General features: G+C 38.7%; 2 protein-coding genes across 5 annotated transcripts in view; one reads left to right on the top strand and one right to left on the bottom strand.

The window, feature by feature from the left end:
• Positions 1-7,229, bottom strand: part of espn (espin) — a 40,628-nt gene extending 33,399 nt beyond the window's left edge. For all 3 annotated transcript variants that reach the window (XM_079675380.1, XM_079675381.1, XM_079675382.1), the window contains exons 1-2: positions 6,108-7,229; positions 1,517-1,710 (exon numbers count right to left, since the gene is read on the bottom strand). In XM_079675380.1, coding sequence (XP_079531506.1) covers positions 1,517-1,710; positions 6,108-6,407 — 494 coding nt within the window. In that variant the 5' untranslated portion in view covers positions 6,408-7,229. The remainder of the gene's footprint in view (positions 1-1,516; positions 1,711-6,107) is intronic.
• Positions 1-18,181, top strand: part of acot7 (acyl-CoA thioesterase 7) — a gene marked incomplete at its 5' end in the record, with an annotated part of 104,453 nt that overhangs the window by 16,907 nt on the left and 69,365 nt on the right. The window contains one exon of one of the 2 annotated variants that reach the window (XM_079675385.1): positions 14,799-14,836. The exons of the other annotated variant lie outside the window; for it this stretch is intronic. Within the exon in view, the coding sequence (XP_079531511.1) occupies positions 14,814-14,836 (23 nt within the window). Of the gene's footprint in view, positions 1-14,798; positions 14,837-18,181 lie in introns of those variants that run through there. 2 annotated transcript variants of the gene reach the window in all.

Here is an 18,181-nt window from a genome sequence, read left to right as displayed (position 1 = left end):
TCATGTTTCACAGTAGGTATGGTGTTCTTTGGATGCAACTCAGCATTCTTTCTCCTCCAAACACGTCTAGTTGAGTTTTTACCAAAAAGTTCTATTTTGGTTTTATCTGACCATATGACATTCTCCCAATCCTCTTCTGGATCATCTAAATGCTCTCTAGCAAACTTCAGACGGGCCTGGACATGTACTGGCTTAAGCAGGGGGACACGTCTGGCACTGCAGGATTTGAGTCCCTGGCGGCGTAGTCTGTTACTGATGGTAACCTTTGTTACTTTGGTCCCAGCTCTCTGCAGGTCATTGACTAGATCCCCCGTGTGGTTCTGGGATTTTTGCTCACCGTTCTTGTGATCATTTTGACCACACGGGGTGAGATCTTGCGTGGAGCCCCAGATCGAGGGAGATTATCAGTGGTCTTGTATGTCTTCCATTTTCTAATAATTGCTCCCACAGTTGATTTCTTCACACCAAGCTGCTTACCTATTGCAGATTCAGTCTTCCCAGGCTGGTGCAGGTCTACAATTTTGTTTCTGGTGTCCTTTGACAGCTCTTTGGTCTTGGCCATAGTGGAGTTTGGAGTGTGACTGTTCGAGGTTGTGGACAGGTGTCTTTTATACTGATAACGAGTTCAAACAGGTGCCATTAATACAGTTAACAAGTGGAGGACAGAGGAGGCTCTTAAAGAAGAAGTTACAGGTCTGTGAGAGCCAGAAATCTTGTTTGTTTGTAGGTGACCAAATACTTATTTTACCGAGAAATTTACCAATTAATTCATTAAAAATCCTACAATGTGATTTCCTGGATTCTTTCCCCCCATTCTGTCTCTTATAGTTGAAGTGTACCTAGGATGAAAATGACAGGCCTCTCATCTTTTTAAGTGGGAGAACTTGCACAATTGGTGGCTGACTAAATACTTGTTTCCCCCACTGTATGTTTCAAATAGCCTATACAGCATGATAGGTCCACTTTAAGTATTTTGTTTGCTCCATGGGTAAAAGAGCAAAGTCCTGGTTGTGTCACCAGTGCCAGTTGGTGCTGTAAATAATGTGTGTAGCATGAGCCCAAAGCTGATCGAACAACTGAAAATCCAGCAGTGCTCATCTGATATGAAACATTTTTACCTAATGGTTAATCATGTATTAATGTTAGACTGCTAAAGGGTCAGAAATCTGAATCCGAACAGTCCACCTACTGCAACCCGTTTTAGTTACAAACAGTAAGCTGACTAGATGCCATCGAGAAGTGACAATACCCTTTATTGTGTATTTCTTAATGTCAAGCTTCGCTGGAGGAAGTATATATTCAGATAAGATATTTTGTTGAGCACTGTTGACCGTAAGCTTCCTTCCCTGCACAAAAGAAAATCAGAAGAATTACCAAATTCAATCACTACAAGTCAACAGCGAGAAGAAATCAACAATATATAAATCCCACTAACATATCAGATTCTAAAAACAGAGCACTGCAGTGAAAGTTAGCATTGATAATCCATCAAGCAAAACCATATATATGCTCTTACTTTGGGCTGTGCCCCAGTAGCAGGCGGAGAGAGGGCAGGTCTCCCTTGGCAGCAGCGTAGTGAACGGGGACGGCTCCTGTGTCGGTGGACGCCCCGGGGTCCACCTCGCCGCTCTTCAGCAGCCAGTCCGTGATCTCATGGTGGCTAAAGCGGGACGCTAGGTGGAGAACTGTGGCACCAGAACTATCCCGGTCCTATCAATCAAACATATAAGAAATACAGTTGAAATATGGTGTTGTATGAATACATATACAAGTTAATAATCAACATAATAAGAGAAAGCAGACCTGTTAAAGACTTTTTCAACAACATGCAAACTGTACTACCTTAAAACCTGCAATGGTTGACACGAAGAAACCAGACAAACCACCATGTTTGTTAACTAGCAACCTGTATGAGAGACTGTCTATTTATCATAGTTAATTTGAGGAATTCATAAAAACAATATGCAAATGACTATTTGATACTATATTTAAGTGTTCACTGTGAACATTTGCTTGAGTTCTGTGTCCTGTAGGCCTACATATAAAATGTCCGTGAATGTTTAATGTTTTAAAAACGACATGGGATGATATGTCGAAAATATCAGGAAAATGAACCTAGTATAGTGTATTGAAAAAGTAATAGTATGTCGGAAATATATATTAACAGGTGGTTTGAATGATTCTGCTGGTTCATTTCCGTCAAGCCTCAAAGCTCCTTACACTGTGATTTAGTAGCGGGCCTTTTTGAGCAAGGGAATAAGTCCTTGCTTAGCTTGCGTATAAAAGCTTACCTTGTTCTTGAACTATCCCCCACATGCAACTTTCTGGGAGAAAACTTGAGCTTCTCATGCTGCTTTTCTGAGCTGATAATTTCTGTCAAACTCAGACTACAATCAGCTGAGCCAGAAAAAGAGAAGAGAATCTAGAATATCCCAGATATTAAATCCACATACCTGTCACGACTAAAGTAGCTTTTAAAGACGCACAGATCATAGCTTTAGCAACTCTCCGCCAACCCAGCGTCCTCTCACTTGAATCCTTTGTGCCAAGAGGTGGATCAACAGCTAACACACAAACACATGCACACACATGCATCCACCCCTGTGGATAGATCAGGGCCATGTGGAATGCATCAAATGAGCATGTTGCAATGAGATCAAATCAGGATCAGTGTGAAGTAACACAAAGCAAAAGACACAATAAAGAAAAGTGAAAGCTAGCATTGATAATCCATCAAGCATCCATCAAGCAGATGGCTTTAGTGGTAATTGATATGTTTTACTAAATGTCAGCCAAGTCTGCTCATAGTACTAGACTCCTGGTACTAGGATGGGTTAAATGCAAGGCCAAATTTCACTGTGTGTGCAGTGTGCTCTGCATGTGTGACCATTAAAGAGGGTTTCATCCCTCCGATTCTTCTTCTAGTCTAAGTCTCTGAGTATCAGCTGGTGGCTTGGGGAAACCTATGGTGCTCTTCTGTGAGGTAGCAGAAGTAATGGAGACAATACATAGATGACAGAGCTCTTATTACTTTGTGTTACATTTAGAAACAAAGATTACTAAAGGTTAGATTGAGTGGTCGATTGACTCATTTGCAGCACTTTGTCACTGCGGCCTGATAAGACAGTGTTGCGGATGAGAAGGTTTTCCCTCTCACCCTAAGCATTCTGGGATACTTTGGAAGAAGTACTCAGATCTTTTACTTGAGTCATACCACAGTGTAGAAAATATTGCATTTTTAAAAATGTGCAAAGGAATATGCCTACAATTCTAAAAAAAGTGCTCATGCACTACGGACCATTTCAGAATAATATATGTTATATTAATGGACAGTGATGCATTAATGCAGGGCTATTCAATTGGCGGCCCGCGGGCCAAATCCGGCCTCGCGGTGATATTTACTGGCCTTTGAGTATAATGTTAAAAAGTAATAGATCTACTTTTTAAAGATTTTTTTTGGGCAAGAGTGCCTTTATTCCAGAGAGGGTGTTACATTGAGAGATTGAGGGGAAGATTGCATGAAAACTTTGGCGGGCTCGGGTTTCGAACCCACCTACTAGCTACTGTAGTGACAACTCCTGTCATTTATTGCATCTCTGCGTGAATAATTAGATCCTTTCACCTAAATGAAATCAAATTAAATTATGTTGATGGTCGAATTAGGTTCACATGTAGGCCTACTGAGTTCTGAACTTGCCATTTAGATCTATAAAGGCCTTGGGGCTATGTTGTTTGATTTAATTAAAGACAATATATGCACTCCACTATGCTGTTGTAGTATTTACTGTATCTGAAGCTCTTAATATAATTGATCATATTTCAAGCCATCTTTTTCCCGGCCCCTTGCTTTGGATCATTTTCATCAACCGGTCCCCATTCCGAACTAATTGAATAGCCCTGCATTAATGTGTGCAACACTTAAGGCCCAGATACACCGGCCCGAAATCGGCAGTAAATGGGAGTCGGGCCGAACATGAGCGTGGGCACGCCCTATTCGGAGTGGTGTGCGCCGCACCGTCGGGTCTTTTCTGCCGACCTGACGCCTTTTCTTGCCGATTCGCGTCGGGAACACCACCGGAAGTCGGACAAAGGGATAACACTGATTGGCTGTTCAGCTAGCGAATCAGTACATGAGAAGCGTTAACGGAAGTGAGGGAGGTAAACAAATGATTTCAAATGGAAGATGGAACACACACGGACGGCTATTTCACCTCATCGGTTTATAGAGCTCCTGTTCGTTCATGTTTTCTATGGACGAGAGTGAACATGGAAAGAAAAACGCTATTTGTTGTTTGTTTATATCACGGAGTCTGTTCTTCTTCTCTGTCTTCCGGTTGTTCCGGTTGTTGCCTCTTTTGAATGATTAATACACACTACCGCCGCCTGCTGGTAAGGAGAGTTATTGCCACTCACACATGCGCAGTTCATACGTGCTCGGCTCGGATTTGCCGTGTGTTCCAGTGCGCGAAGTCGGCAAATACGCAGGAGAGTCCGGCGACGCAACAGTCGGTGTCGGCGTCGGCGACTTCTCAGGTGACTGGCCGGTGTATCTGGGCCTTAACATTTGCTGCTGCAGGGGAGCTTATTATCTTTGACCTAAAAAACTGTGCACTTCACCAAGGGATCAATAAAGTATAACTTATAATAATGCTAGATTTTTTTGTTTGTTTATTATTCTGTTATTAATCTTTATTTGAATATTCAAAGTAACTTAAATTATCAAATACATGTATTGGTGTGGTAGTGTGAAAAGTAGTTTAGAGTATAGTAGAGTAGCAGCAGGACATTGATCTGCTTGCAGTCTACATATTATAGTTATAGAAAACAAATGGATTATATTGTTTTACTAAAGGGAAACAATGCATTATTGATAGAATAAGAGGCACACCAGACAGTAATGGCAACAAATAATGTTAAATATATACTGTATATAAACTCAGTGGTAGGCTACATCATTTACTTCAAGCATGAAGTAATGCTTTGCATTTTAGTAACAGCAGCTACATGGAACTGAGGTTATTGAGTCGAAAGAGATCATAATGTTCAACTATATTCTTCATCTTCCCCGATATCATATCAAGCCACACTGTCATTATGTATTTGTATGTGTTCTTTTTGTGAGTTACTGTGTGGGCTGTAAATTAATATACATTTTGCAAATCCAGTTTTGCATACTTCATTACCAGAGAAACATGAGTCAGTGCAGCGAAAGACTAAACACAAAATGTTCTAACAGCTGACATTATTTATTTTGCATGCTGAACTTTTGAGTAAAATTTCATTTATTTGTTTTCCAATCCTCATAGTATTACCATGTGCTGCAAGCCTTAAACTTGTGATGTCCTTATCATAGACTGCAGATTATCCATCCATTATTATCTACCCATAGACAATGAATGGGGACTGAATTTGGGGACCCACACAGTTCTTGTTTTCTTGTTTTTTATACCCAAGAGAGCTTTATTCTTTGTAGTGTTGTCAGCTCTGAAACATAACCTATACACTTGAATCATTCCCCACGGTGCTGTCATCTAACATCCTTCTCAAATAGTTGTTCGACAGTTTCAGATATAATAATGATATCAGAAATTGGAGTTTTGGTTGTTGAGAGAGTGTATGTTAGCAATATTTGTTGACTCACCTAGACCTAGGAATAACCTATGCATTTAGAAAATGGATGCAGTTGCCTTTGAAACCATATGTATTCACCTTTTGTTCAACTGAAGGGAAACAAAACACCCTGTTAAGTCTGTACAATTTAATATGGCATGTTGTATAGTCACTCAATTTAATCCCCAATTAATTAAGACTAATGTGAGTTCCCACATGTAAAACAGCAAATTCTCCCCCTACCTTGGGGGGCATTTTATTATAATAGGTTGGTGAATGTTTAGGTTAATTGTGTTACAGAAGCTTTTTTAATTTGAAACAGTTCTTTAGAGAACATTCAACATGATGTTGCTATTTTACGCATGAAACTAGACCACCCAAGATTAACAGGTAGGCTGCACAGTTCTGAGAAATGACAGCCAGGTCAGAGGAAAGAGAGAATTAGGCTTCAGTCTGCTCCATTTCCAACGTGTTCAACTAAAGCTCCGGTCACTCACCTCTGGCCCACATCCCCCCTGGGTCAGCAGCCACTGTAAGCAGGCCAGGTTCCCGGTGGCTGCTGCGTCATGTGCCGGGCTCGCCCCATTGTTAGCCAGGCAGTTCCCCGGCAGCCCAGCCTCCTCCACTAGGAAGCGCAGGCAGGTTAGTTTCCCGGCCCGGGCTGCGTGGTGGACGGGTGAAGCCCCAAGGCCGTCCTTGATGTCGCTGGTGAGGGCTTTCTGGGCCAGCTGCCCCTTCAGGGTCGGCACGTCCCCCTGCCTCGCGGCCAGCAGCGTCCGCTCCCCCTCCACCACCATCACTGCTGCACACAGAGCGACTCCTTCCTGTGGTTGCCTGTTTTGAGCCCGATCACTTCACCGTGCTAATGGGGTCAGCATCATATTTACACAGCCTCAGATCATCTCAGTCACCAGGTTAGTGTAGTGGGTAAACTCAGTGATAGCTCCACATCCTCCCAGAGCCAAATTGTCAAAAGCAAGTCCCGTTCATGAACATGTTCCAATGTGATTGGAACATTTTTACATGTTGAGTTAAAACTTAATCCATTACTCTTTATCTGAGCGATAAACTAACCTGCTTTCTATATTTTGCCGTCGATGTGTCTCAGTTATCCGCTTCTTTTCGCTCTTAAGCCCGCAGGATGCTGAACACCTGTTGCGCAAGTTAAGCTCCAGAAAACAATTTTTTGTTTAATGTTTTTATTTACCCTGTTTGTTAACGTGTAGGTATCTACGAATAGTCCACGGTGTTTTTCTACCTATAGCAGATGGCGACAGGGGACTCAGCGCCTGTTAAATAATCCATCAGGGGGAGGATCGCTGAGCCTGTTACAGGTTGTAGCCTTCTGGAAATCGGCTCAGAAGTTAAAGGGACAGTACGAAATTGCCTCTTAAAACTCTTTAGTATAGTCCGACAGAGAAAGTTGTACAACTGTGTTGATAAGTGTCAGTCAAATATAGACCTATGGCTAAACACTAACTCAACAATGGACTTTTTGAACTCGCGCCCAGTCTTGTTTGCATGCTTCCTCCTCCTCGGCATTAATTTTACATAATGGCAGTGAAATCAGCATCAGTAGACACGCACAGTTTGTACACAGTAGAGGTCCATCTGGTGGCCTTTGGTGGAAAGTCTTCAGAAAAATGGTTGCACTTTTGTTTAGGATATTTTAGGTCTATTCCCAAGTGAGCTTTTATTCATTGTAGTGTTGTCAGTTCTGAAACAGAACACCGGATTATTCCCCATGGGGCTGTCATCTAACATCCTTCTCAAATGGTTTTCCTTAGAACATTTTCAGATATAATAATGATATCACACATTTGAGTTTTGGTTGTTTATTGATTTGGGAGAGAGTTCATGTTAGCAATACTTTTGGACTTTAGTTGACTTTTAAACCATATTTATTGGCCTTATGTTGAACTGAAGGGGAACAAAGCACTCTTTTAAATATGTACAATTTAATATGGCATGTTATATCACTTATATGTCTGCTTAGTTGGCCTACAGAAAATGATATTTTTACATTTTTTTTGCAAATGAGTCAATATAAAAAAAGAGTGTTTATTCTTTCTTTTAAGTGGAATTTTATTCTGTAAATGTATTAAAGGTCCCATGTTCCGGTTATTACCCGTCCCCATGTGTGTTATGAAGCTTTTTATGCATGTAAACGGTCTGCAAAGTCACAAACCCTCAAAGTACACCCTGTAGCGAGTAAAACTCTAACACAGAAAATACCTGTCTGCTGCCCCAAGAACGCCTCGTTGGAGATTTTTCTTTTTCCATTTTTTTCTTCCTGGTCACAGTGACATAACGACGACCAAATGGACCAATCCGAGCTCCACACACACACACACGCGCACGCACGCACGCACACACACACACACACACACACACACACACACACACACACACACACACACACACACACACACACACACTCACTCAGCCTTATTTTCTCAAGCTGTGAGTGTGTGGTCAAAGATAGCCACTAATTGTTCTTGAATTGTAATAATAATAGTTATTAGTTACTCTGCAGATTATCGATTTTATGTAGACCCACAACACACATGATCTTAAATATGATGGTTTATTAAAGATAAAATAAATTTGCTCCACACCACCAACTCGATTTGTGTTTGCTCCAATGTTAATGAATTCATAACAATAATACAATATTTAACACTAAAAGGGACCCCTTTTTATAATGATTATAATCTTTTTTATAATGTTACGTTTTGATAATTAACGTTTTTCTGACAACACAGTTAAACTCATCCAAAGCTTTCACGTATAATCCGTTAACATGTTTCTCTGTGAATCAATTTACTCATACTGCCCCTTGCATGTAAGCTGGTCAAATAAGACAAAATATGATCTTAGTTTGGTTTGACTGAACTTGTTCTATGGATATTTGGATTCAGTATTTGGATATAACCATGAATTTGACGAACTGTAATACTTTTGGTCACCAAACGGTGGCATGAAAGCTTCATGTTGACTAGATGCACCTGAGATATTCAGGTGTCAAGTGGACATTTTGTATTGGCTTCTCTAAATCACTGTAGTTACCTCACACACACGTTAGGATAACTGAATAACGACTAATATCAAAACTGAAGTAACGTTCCGTTTCATCACATATTTGTAAGTGTTAGTAAGTAAGTATTATAAGTGCTCTGGAGGCTTCATTTGAAACACAATGTAATAGTTTATTAAATGCAAGACAGTATAGTTTTAGAGGTCTTGTTTATGTGTTCATATCTGTTTGGAAGGCTTTTTTATTTTCATGGGATGATTTTCTAACAAGAAAACTCCGAGACCTATACTCCATGTTTCACATTTTCTGCGCCTTCACTGTCAGATTAGGTTGAGTGATTTCGCGCTTAGTCGGCTCCTGCCTGATGTGGGTGGGTTTGCTGCTGAGTGGGAGGGGGCTCATGGGCTCGTGCTTGGCGCGTGCCTCTCCGGTCCATCTGTTGCACCGATCCAACTGTCATAGACACCACGCGCCGATTTGGGGGAGGAGGTGTTGGGGGAAATTCCCACGAGTCTGACTAATGGTACAATTCCCCAAAGAATAAGGACAATAATAACTCCTTAACACGATTCGGGGGGGGGGGGGGGGGCATATCTTTCTTTTTACAGGAGTTATTTATGCAGGAGTTATTAGGTATCCTATAAATAACATAAGTAAAGACAGATATGATAAGACCAATTTGAACGATAACAAAATTGTTGGATTAAGCTATTTATTGGTGTTCTAGCAAGCTATCATATTTATTTTTCAATGTGTAAACCGAGACAGAATTTAATATAACATATGTGGTTGCAATAACAACTTTTTCGTTTTGCTTGTTTATACCTTCCAGTTTAAAACATATATTATGGCACGAATCGATAGGCCTACACAGAATGTGACATTAAAGAAAAACATTTAAATGGGTATTAACTATACGGCTAGACATACTGTCTTGAAAGTATGTTTATATAGGCTATCCACTATTCTGTTAGGCTGATTTATTTGCCAGTTTGGTAATTGCAGTCCCGACATAAGAGCAGGGCAGTTTTTGGTGCAGCTGCTGATGTTAGGCACCTTTATAATAAAGGTTTTAACACAGGATGTAATCATGTGTAGATCTGGAGTCTTTTCCCAGGCTTCGTTAAAGACGTTCCCACAACTTCAAGCAATCAGAGGCTAAATCCCTATTGAACTGGAAAGGGGCTGCCAACGGTTTTCCTACAAAGCCTGGGAAAGCTGGGAGATTTCTTGCACGCGTCAGACATGCGACAGTTATTCAAATTGGACTCAATTATTCAGGCGTGGGCCTCATCTATTGTGTAGTCACATCTGCTGCTGCGCGGGAACATTCAAATCCGGACATTTTCTTCTCAAGTTCATGCTGCTTATTATAGCGCATACAAACCCACTGCCTTGTTTGCAACCTTTCATGCCCCAAAGCCATTAAAACAGCAGGTAACGTCCCAGCGAAAACACACAGAATTCACTGATTAAAGTGAATAATTGACGTGTGCTTTCCTAAGTGCAAGCTATGCCTGCCGTAGAAACGTAATAAAAGTATATTTTTAATGGCTAACACAGAGACATATATTTGAAAGGACGAGTTTAAATATTTTTATGATTTATTTTAGTTTAAATTGTCTTACTTGGGTCGCTAATAATAATAATAATAATAATAATAATGATAGTAATAATGATAGTAACTCATATATTTTTATTTTCTCAATTTACTCCATATTTGAATCAAAACAAGGTTATGTCAAAATCATATGCATACATGACTATGTATAAAGCAGCTCCTCGCGCCCATCTGCAACGGCCCAGCTGGTTGGCGCGTGCTCTGCAGTAATTGCTTTTCTTCAGTAAACCTGGGCGCGTGTAGGGAGGATGCCTTCAGTGTATGTTAAACCGAAAAGTGAAGCAGGTCTTTACCTTAATATATCAAATACAATTCTTATAATAGTAATAGAAGTAATAATAATAATTCCCCATCATATATTACAAGAGGTTCAGTTTTTAAAAAAGGAGACCAGACCAAATCATCTTTATTTAACAGCTGAAAAAAGACCAACAAACACAGAGGACATTTCTTTATTAACCTTTTTCATCCATCTCCAAAGGTTGCATCTTTCCATGAATATTTCTTTGTTTATTTTTTCTTTCTCCCTTTCGTTCTTTCTTTCTTTGTTTTTCTTTCTGTCTTTTTTCTTAAATGTTTTCCTTAATTCTTTCTGTCTTTTTTCTTAAATGTTGTCCTTCTGTCTTTCTTTCTATCTTTCTTTGTCTGTCTTTCTTTTTCTCTTTCTGTTTTTCTGTCTTTCTTCTTAAATGCGGACTTGCTTTCTTTCTGTCTTTCTTGCAGTCTTGCATTGAAATGTTCTAGCTGGAGCTGCAATTTATTTAATAACTGACTCATTTAAAATTAATCATGTAAGCTATATGTCCTGTAAATGTTTTGCTATACAGGACACTACATTAAGTTTATTTTAAAACAATACATTTTATAATCTAGTTAAAAATAAAACATTTTACATTTACAATTGTAATACATTTCAGAGTTACATTTAAAACACTTGGACATACTGTAAATAAGGGTCATTTTAAGTCAAGCTCTTCTTGGATGCTGGTTATAATAAATAAACACTGGAGTTATAGTTTCTGAATACTGACTATACTCTTTACGTTTTGTCTATACTGTAAATGAGCTTACTTAGCATTTTTGTATACAAATATTTAAAATGTGCTGAATTTGAGGTTTTTTTCACTGAAGTTAAAAATATAGAAGTATATAAATACCATCCAGACAAAAGTCACGTTTTCTGCATATTCTAGTTGAAGAAACATTGTTTGTTTCCTTGTCACCCCTTGAACAATGCAACATTCTACAAATATCCAACAGCATTATAACAAAAGCAGGAAAAAACATGCCATGTTTCTGAATGAACGGTCAATTTGGGGGGTTGTTCCCTTCTCAACATTAGTTAATGTCTTCTGTCCCCTTGAACTCACCATGCAGGCGTGATGTGTCTCCCACAGGGACCCAGTCATCCGTGAGCTGCAGTGAGAATTTCTACAGTCAGACTTTCTCACACTCAGGCCATTAGACTGACAGAAACAGGATAAGTGATTTGACAAGACAGGCATTTTAAAAATGAAGCTCACAGTGAGAGGTCCAAAAAGTTCGAGACCACTAATGACTGGAAATGTGTTTAGATTTTAATTGTTTATTTTGGTCCTTTTCTGTTGGACAAACAATGTCAGTGCAGTTATTAAACTGTTGCCTACACTTACTGTAACTAACTGTACATCATAAAAGCTGAACCCCAAACAAGAAATGTAAATAATTAAGAAATAAAAGAAGACTATCTTCAGCTGTTGCAATGCTATAACATCTCATGTAAACATTCAGTCACGTGTTACAGTTAAACATTAATTTAGGGTTTTTTAAACCTTATTATTCGAGCTTAGACAGCGTTAGATTAATACATACAAATTCATTCACGTATTAATCAATAAACATTTACCATAACATAAAAGCAAATTTAGACAATATAAATGGCTGAAATTCCATGTAAATCACGTTCTCAACAGATTCAATTAAGTCCTAAATAGACTACATACTAAACATAAACAACATTTCCAAAACACAAAAGCTATAAATATAATATCACGTTTGTAAAATGTAAAAATAACACAGGCCTACCATGGTATGACTCGTCGATTAAAGGCCATGCGGCGCTGCGTGCAGGTCTTTGCTGGTTGAAAACTGAAGTTGTATTGAGCGCCCTTTTACTGCACTAGGTATGAGGACAAATTACAGAGACGCGTTTCCTCTGTGGGCGGAACCTCGTGCAGGTCACGCCCTCCCATGGCTCTGATGCACTCCCCAAACAACCCCTGCAAGACCGAGCATGCAACGGAAATATAGACTATACAACATTTTAAGATTTTAAATTCTATTCGTTAATTCTTTATAACCCCGTTTTATTATTTTGGAATTTTCTTGCAAGAGATATTGGATCAAAAGAAAGAAATGTATTTCTTATTTGTTTCGAAGTACATTTTGTTTTATTCAAAATGAAATAACATATTCCATATATCTTTGCAAATGCCATAAATATCCTATAGCAACAATTTTGAATATTTGCTCATCTCGTTTTTGTATTTTTCTTTATATCTCTTTTTGTAACACAACAAACTGCTTTATAATTATCTGAATATTTGTCTTCGATATAGTGGACAGTGGACACTGCTGCAATATAGAATAACTTGATATTAATTTGTTTTTGTGATTAACCCTCCACTCTTTGATTTCCCCCCAGACAACTCTTAATGACCCTTGTATCTCTGTACCTTCAAAATAATTTATCGGAGCAGGAAAGCCATCTGGTGCCTTTGTTTGCCTGGCTCGTGCTGTTCTCGTGCCCGTGATATGGCGGCACAATGGATCCCCTTCATCCAATATTCAAAAACCCCGCCAACAAACCTGTCCTTCCTGTCCAATTCCTCTTTCCATAACGAAAAGACGAACATATAAACAGCATATTTTCCCCCAAACCTTTACATTGTGTCTCTTTTTACGATACACGTCTGTTCATTAATAGATTGCTAGAGAGCTGGCATTGTAGCATGGGTGCACTAAGGTGCATGAATCCTGCCAGAGCTGGACAGCTATTGGTTGAGAAGCCCATGCGACGCTATGAGTTTACCTTTGTCAACTTTGAAGAGCAAAACAAATGTGCGCCACCAGATGTGTGCTGCAGCTTGGCTTTTAGCTTTGTTAGGCTTGGTGTGATATTCAAATCCTGTCTGAGCCATCATTCTGTTTTATGCAATGCACAATTACGCAAAAATGCTTCTCTGAAAACGACGCCAGCCTCGATGCTTTGCACCGTCTGTAATATACGTCATTTTCATCAGGCGACAGGGAGGACAATGGATTTATTAAATGTAAAAGCGTATATGAAGTGATAGACACATTTATTTAGTGTTTGCATGACATTTACGAAACTTTATCAGTCTTTCTTTTATACAGTATGTTTAGAGAACCATAATTAAGATCTTTCTAATGCAGCCTTTATTTTTCTCTATGTTTTACCGCATATTTATAGCTTTTCCGGTTTTAGAACCGCTTATAATAAAAAGTAATACAACGTGAAGTGCAGTCTCAGCTCTGGGTTTTTAAGTGTTTCTGTTTAGCAACCAATATACTTTGGTCTAATAAAGCGAGTAAACGCGAAACATTTGATAAAAGCAATGTTGAGAAGAGATGAGGCAGCTTATGTGACATCATTATAATACATTCTTGGATCTAAATACCACATTCTAAATATCTAATTCTAAAGGCATAATATCCTTTATTGTATTTTTTGTTCCTGCATCATTTGTGCTGCATAGTCGTGTTTTATTTAAAGAGTATAATTTGTCCGCATCTTTTGTTATCTCATGCACACGTGACATGTAGGGATGCCGTCGCAGACTTCGTGCAGGAAAAAACAAGTTTGTCTTTTTGTCACTGGTGTGGCAGATCATGCGTTATGAAACTAGCGTTGTTTTAAGCTTGGGAAGCTTTTTGGCAAATGTTGATAGGTCTTCCTTTGCATAGAGAAGTGACTGTGTCTCATAAGTGCTTTGACAAAACCACAATTTGTTCTAAAAAAGGATATGCAAAAGCTTTTTGAAACAAGTTATCTATATTTTTACATTTATAAAGTCAAATAACACATTTATATTTATAAAGGGTCACTTTTGACTTCCTGTGTGCACCCACCCTCCCACCAAATTCATCAGCTACAACTGCCCTCCCATGAATTCTACTTTTTGAAAGATTAGGTGTTTGCTTGAAATATTAGAAACACCAATAACGCACATTCATATGTTCACTAATACTCTTAAAGAATAATTATCACCTATATTTCATGGCAATTATCTTCTATTAGATGCATGAGATTGTACAGGTACTGCAAGTGGCCACAGAGTTTTATTTGAACTTATGCCAAAATGTGTCTTTTGTTGCATTTCACTCAAGAAAATATATTTGGTGCATTAAGATTCATCTTTTAATTCGATTTTTTCCTTTAATAGAGCCAATGTGTTGGTGTCAGCGGGTTAACCAGGATGTTGGTTGGATCCTCTCAGGATGGTTCAAATGTAGAAATACCATTTCCAGCTCAAGATACATCTCATGCAGATTTCCAGGCTAGTAAGGTGTGTGGGGCTTGAAAGAAAAGACAGAAAAGTCTGTGATCCTGAGCCTCTTTTGTGGAGACGAACATAACACTGCCAGTCCTGAATGGTCGAATTCAGAGCTCAAATGTAGCACCAGCTTTTCCCTGTTAAAACTCTACCTTCAGCACCATGGACAGTTATCACCCAACAAATCATGACCTGTTAATTGTTCCTTGTCTTCCATGGATGTTAATTGAAAAGTACCTCAAAGTCAGAATAAACTACATCTCCTGAAGTGGGTGAAAGCTACGGGAGTACGGGAGCTTCAGAGTACTGCTCGATCACCCTTTATTGTGTTTTTAGTATCACTAAAAATTGTTTGTAGTGTTGTGCTTCACAGCATTATTTTGGAAATAAAGAATATTAACTTATCTTCGTGACCACTATTTAGGCAGGGTGAGGCTGCAATAAAGCGGTTCCCATCTTCAACTGACAACAACCCTTGACTTTTGTTAGGTGACACATTTTATAGATATTTCATATAATATAATTCTCTGTCTGTTCTGCATTTATTTTTTATTTTTTTAACACACTTACATATTTAATAGCTTTCTCTTTATTTGTTTTAGTCAATGTGATGCTTGGCCGTTGTTCTATTCTGCCTGATTTTACTGCTTACTGCATGATGTCGCTGTAGAGAGGCAAGGCTCTGTGATGAATACAGTTTGGGTTCGGGTGCCCTTATCCACCTGAGTGGGGGGATGGGAGGGCTTTTGATATTGGAGCTAGAACAGTCAGTTAAGATCACTTCTTTTTGGGGGAAACAAAATCCGGCATCTACTAAATAATTCCCTGTCCAAGCTGCTTGAATAGCAATGCAGCCATTTCATCTGAGAGTGGAGAGGGATTCACAGAAAGAAAACTGAGATGTTTTTAAAGTATAATGGCATTTTATAGCAAAGGATAATTTCTGGATTGCTGCTGCTAGGAAAAATATGTACAACCTAAAAAGTGAATTTATAATAAACTTGTGGTGAAGCAGCCTTTTAAAAAAGAGTCCAGGGATCAGCCCAGTATCACATCCGCTGTGATATCAAGGGGTTCTCTGCACATCTTTACCTGTGTGCATCTGAATCAGGTGCTTCTCAGAACAAGACATATCCAGAGACGTTCTTTTTTGGTATTTGACACAGTTTTATTGAAACATTACACAACAAAACACTGTCCTGTCCTTTTCCCTTGTGAATCCAGTTATTCTCCACACTGTTCCGGCAGTAACAAGAGAGGCTGTAAGCTTAATTTATTCTGTCAGTAAATAGAAAATTATAGGAAAAGCACAACACTTCTCTGTGTATATGAGTTGCTTGATTGTCCTTTTTTCCAATGTCTAAATCCCAAGTTATTGTTTTATCACTTACAATCTTAATATGGCTTGAACAATAAGGACTATGCTATTCATTGTGACTTATTTGTATCTGCGTCTTACCCCATCACTCTAGTGTGATGGGTAAGACACTGCAGAGTTACTAGACTTGATGATTCCGAAATTCTTAAAGTTAAAGCCTTTACGATTATTTAATGACTCTGTATTTCTTCAAATATCCCATTTTATCAACTTGGTCAACATAAACTTATGTTATTAGACTGAGGAACTCATTTTTTATATTTCTATATTATCATTTAAAACTGGCTTTCAAATATTGATCTCGGTATAGTTTATGCTCCCCGTTTAAGTAACAACTTAAAAAAAAAAACAGTTGTATACACTCACAAATGATAAACCCATAGAGGCAGTGATAGCAGTAAGGTATGCTGTTGCAATGCCTCATCCTTACATTTGAACTATGAATCAATAACTATTTGACTATACATACTTTACTATGCTATACACACTACACTAACAACACAGACTGATCAAATGTATCTCAATAAACACATTTCAATTAAATATACTTTATTGGCATGGATGTGATAACTGTATCATTTATTTTGATTAAACATGGCTCATGTATAAGAAAAGAAACATACCTCAGTGCAATAAGGTTTGTATAAGCTGACTTGCATTTCATTGTTGTTTTTTACAAGAAAAACAGAAGCGACGATACAAACACAATTTATTTTAAAAGGAAACGGATTTTCAAATAATTTATTTGTAACAGCATGCAAATGCTCACATTTTCTATTGTTCTATGGCAAATGAATAGAAACAAGTAAGCGTAGTAACTAAATAACTTTTATTTTAATGTTAAAGCGAATTGATTCACAAACTGCAGGAAACTCAATGAAATGCTTCTTTGTTGTCTCGATGCTATAGACAAACAGCAGTCAATGCCTCGGTATGATGCGGATAATGTTGGCATAGTTTTAAGCTTGGGATGCCATGCCAGACATCGTTTCAGCTAGTCAGGAGAACCCAGAAGTCTGGAAGCTTCCATGCAGCCGCAGTGGAAACCATCACCTTCACCAGCCAGGGAGTCCGTGCGCTTTGGTTCACGCATCAGTAAGCACGCGCTGGCTCCATCTGTCTGATCGCTGTGGCTCGTGTCAGTCTCATGCCGTTTATACGATTACATTCTCACTTATAAGAATTGCCTTCACCATATCAAGGATTAGGATTTGAGATGTTTTTTTTACTGAATACTTATAATACAACCTCAATACCTCTAACCTAAAATTGTCGATATTATATATTTGTAATACTTTTTAATGAAAATGACTAATCATATGTATTGGAACATGCTGCTACTATTTCTTATATGTATCTAAAACTTGATATAGTCAGCTGTTGGACTCAATGTGGTTTGAGTGAAAGAAGACAAAAAGGCAAATCATATCCATGTCTCATAAAGTTGCTGTAAAAGTCCTTTATATTCTGTACCCGCTTCAACAAAAGATCTCTGTTCTCTCAGCTTGCACAGATGGATACCCACGCTGAAAACAGGACAAAAAGGTTTCCTAACCGAAGCCTCTCATGCACTTTTTCTGGGTTTTATCTCGAAGGGCAGTTCCCAGACTCGACTTGATGGCAGTTATTTGGGGCCCCTTGGGGAAGGACGCGTGCAAAACAGCGTAGCCTGTTTCATGTTTGAAAAAAGAGGGATGAAAACCCCCGAACTACAAAAAGACAGCTTGCAGCCGAAGAGCAGCGTCATCTTAACCAAAACGATAGGATCATTTAAAACTATCTCTGTCTCAAATAAACTGACATTAAATTGACATTTCAGTGCTTCAAGTATGTTCCCGCGCTTTTTAAAGCCTAAAGCCTTTAGGTTGAAAGTGCCTCAGTAAACAATTGCGTGCGTAAATGTTGTGCGTACATTTGGTCTTTGCCATATCTTAAATCTAGATAGTTTATTTGATGCTTTTGTGAATTCATACTTGTTA

The sequence above is a fragment of the Notothenia rossii genome, assembly GCF_949606895.1.
Source record: "Notothenia rossii genome assembly, chromosome: 4".
NCBI lineage: Eukaryota > Metazoa > Chordata > Actinopteri > Perciformes > Nototheniidae > Notothenia > Notothenia rossii.
Note: the sequence above shows the minus strand (reverse complement) of the source record. Positions and strands in the feature narration are given on the sequence as shown.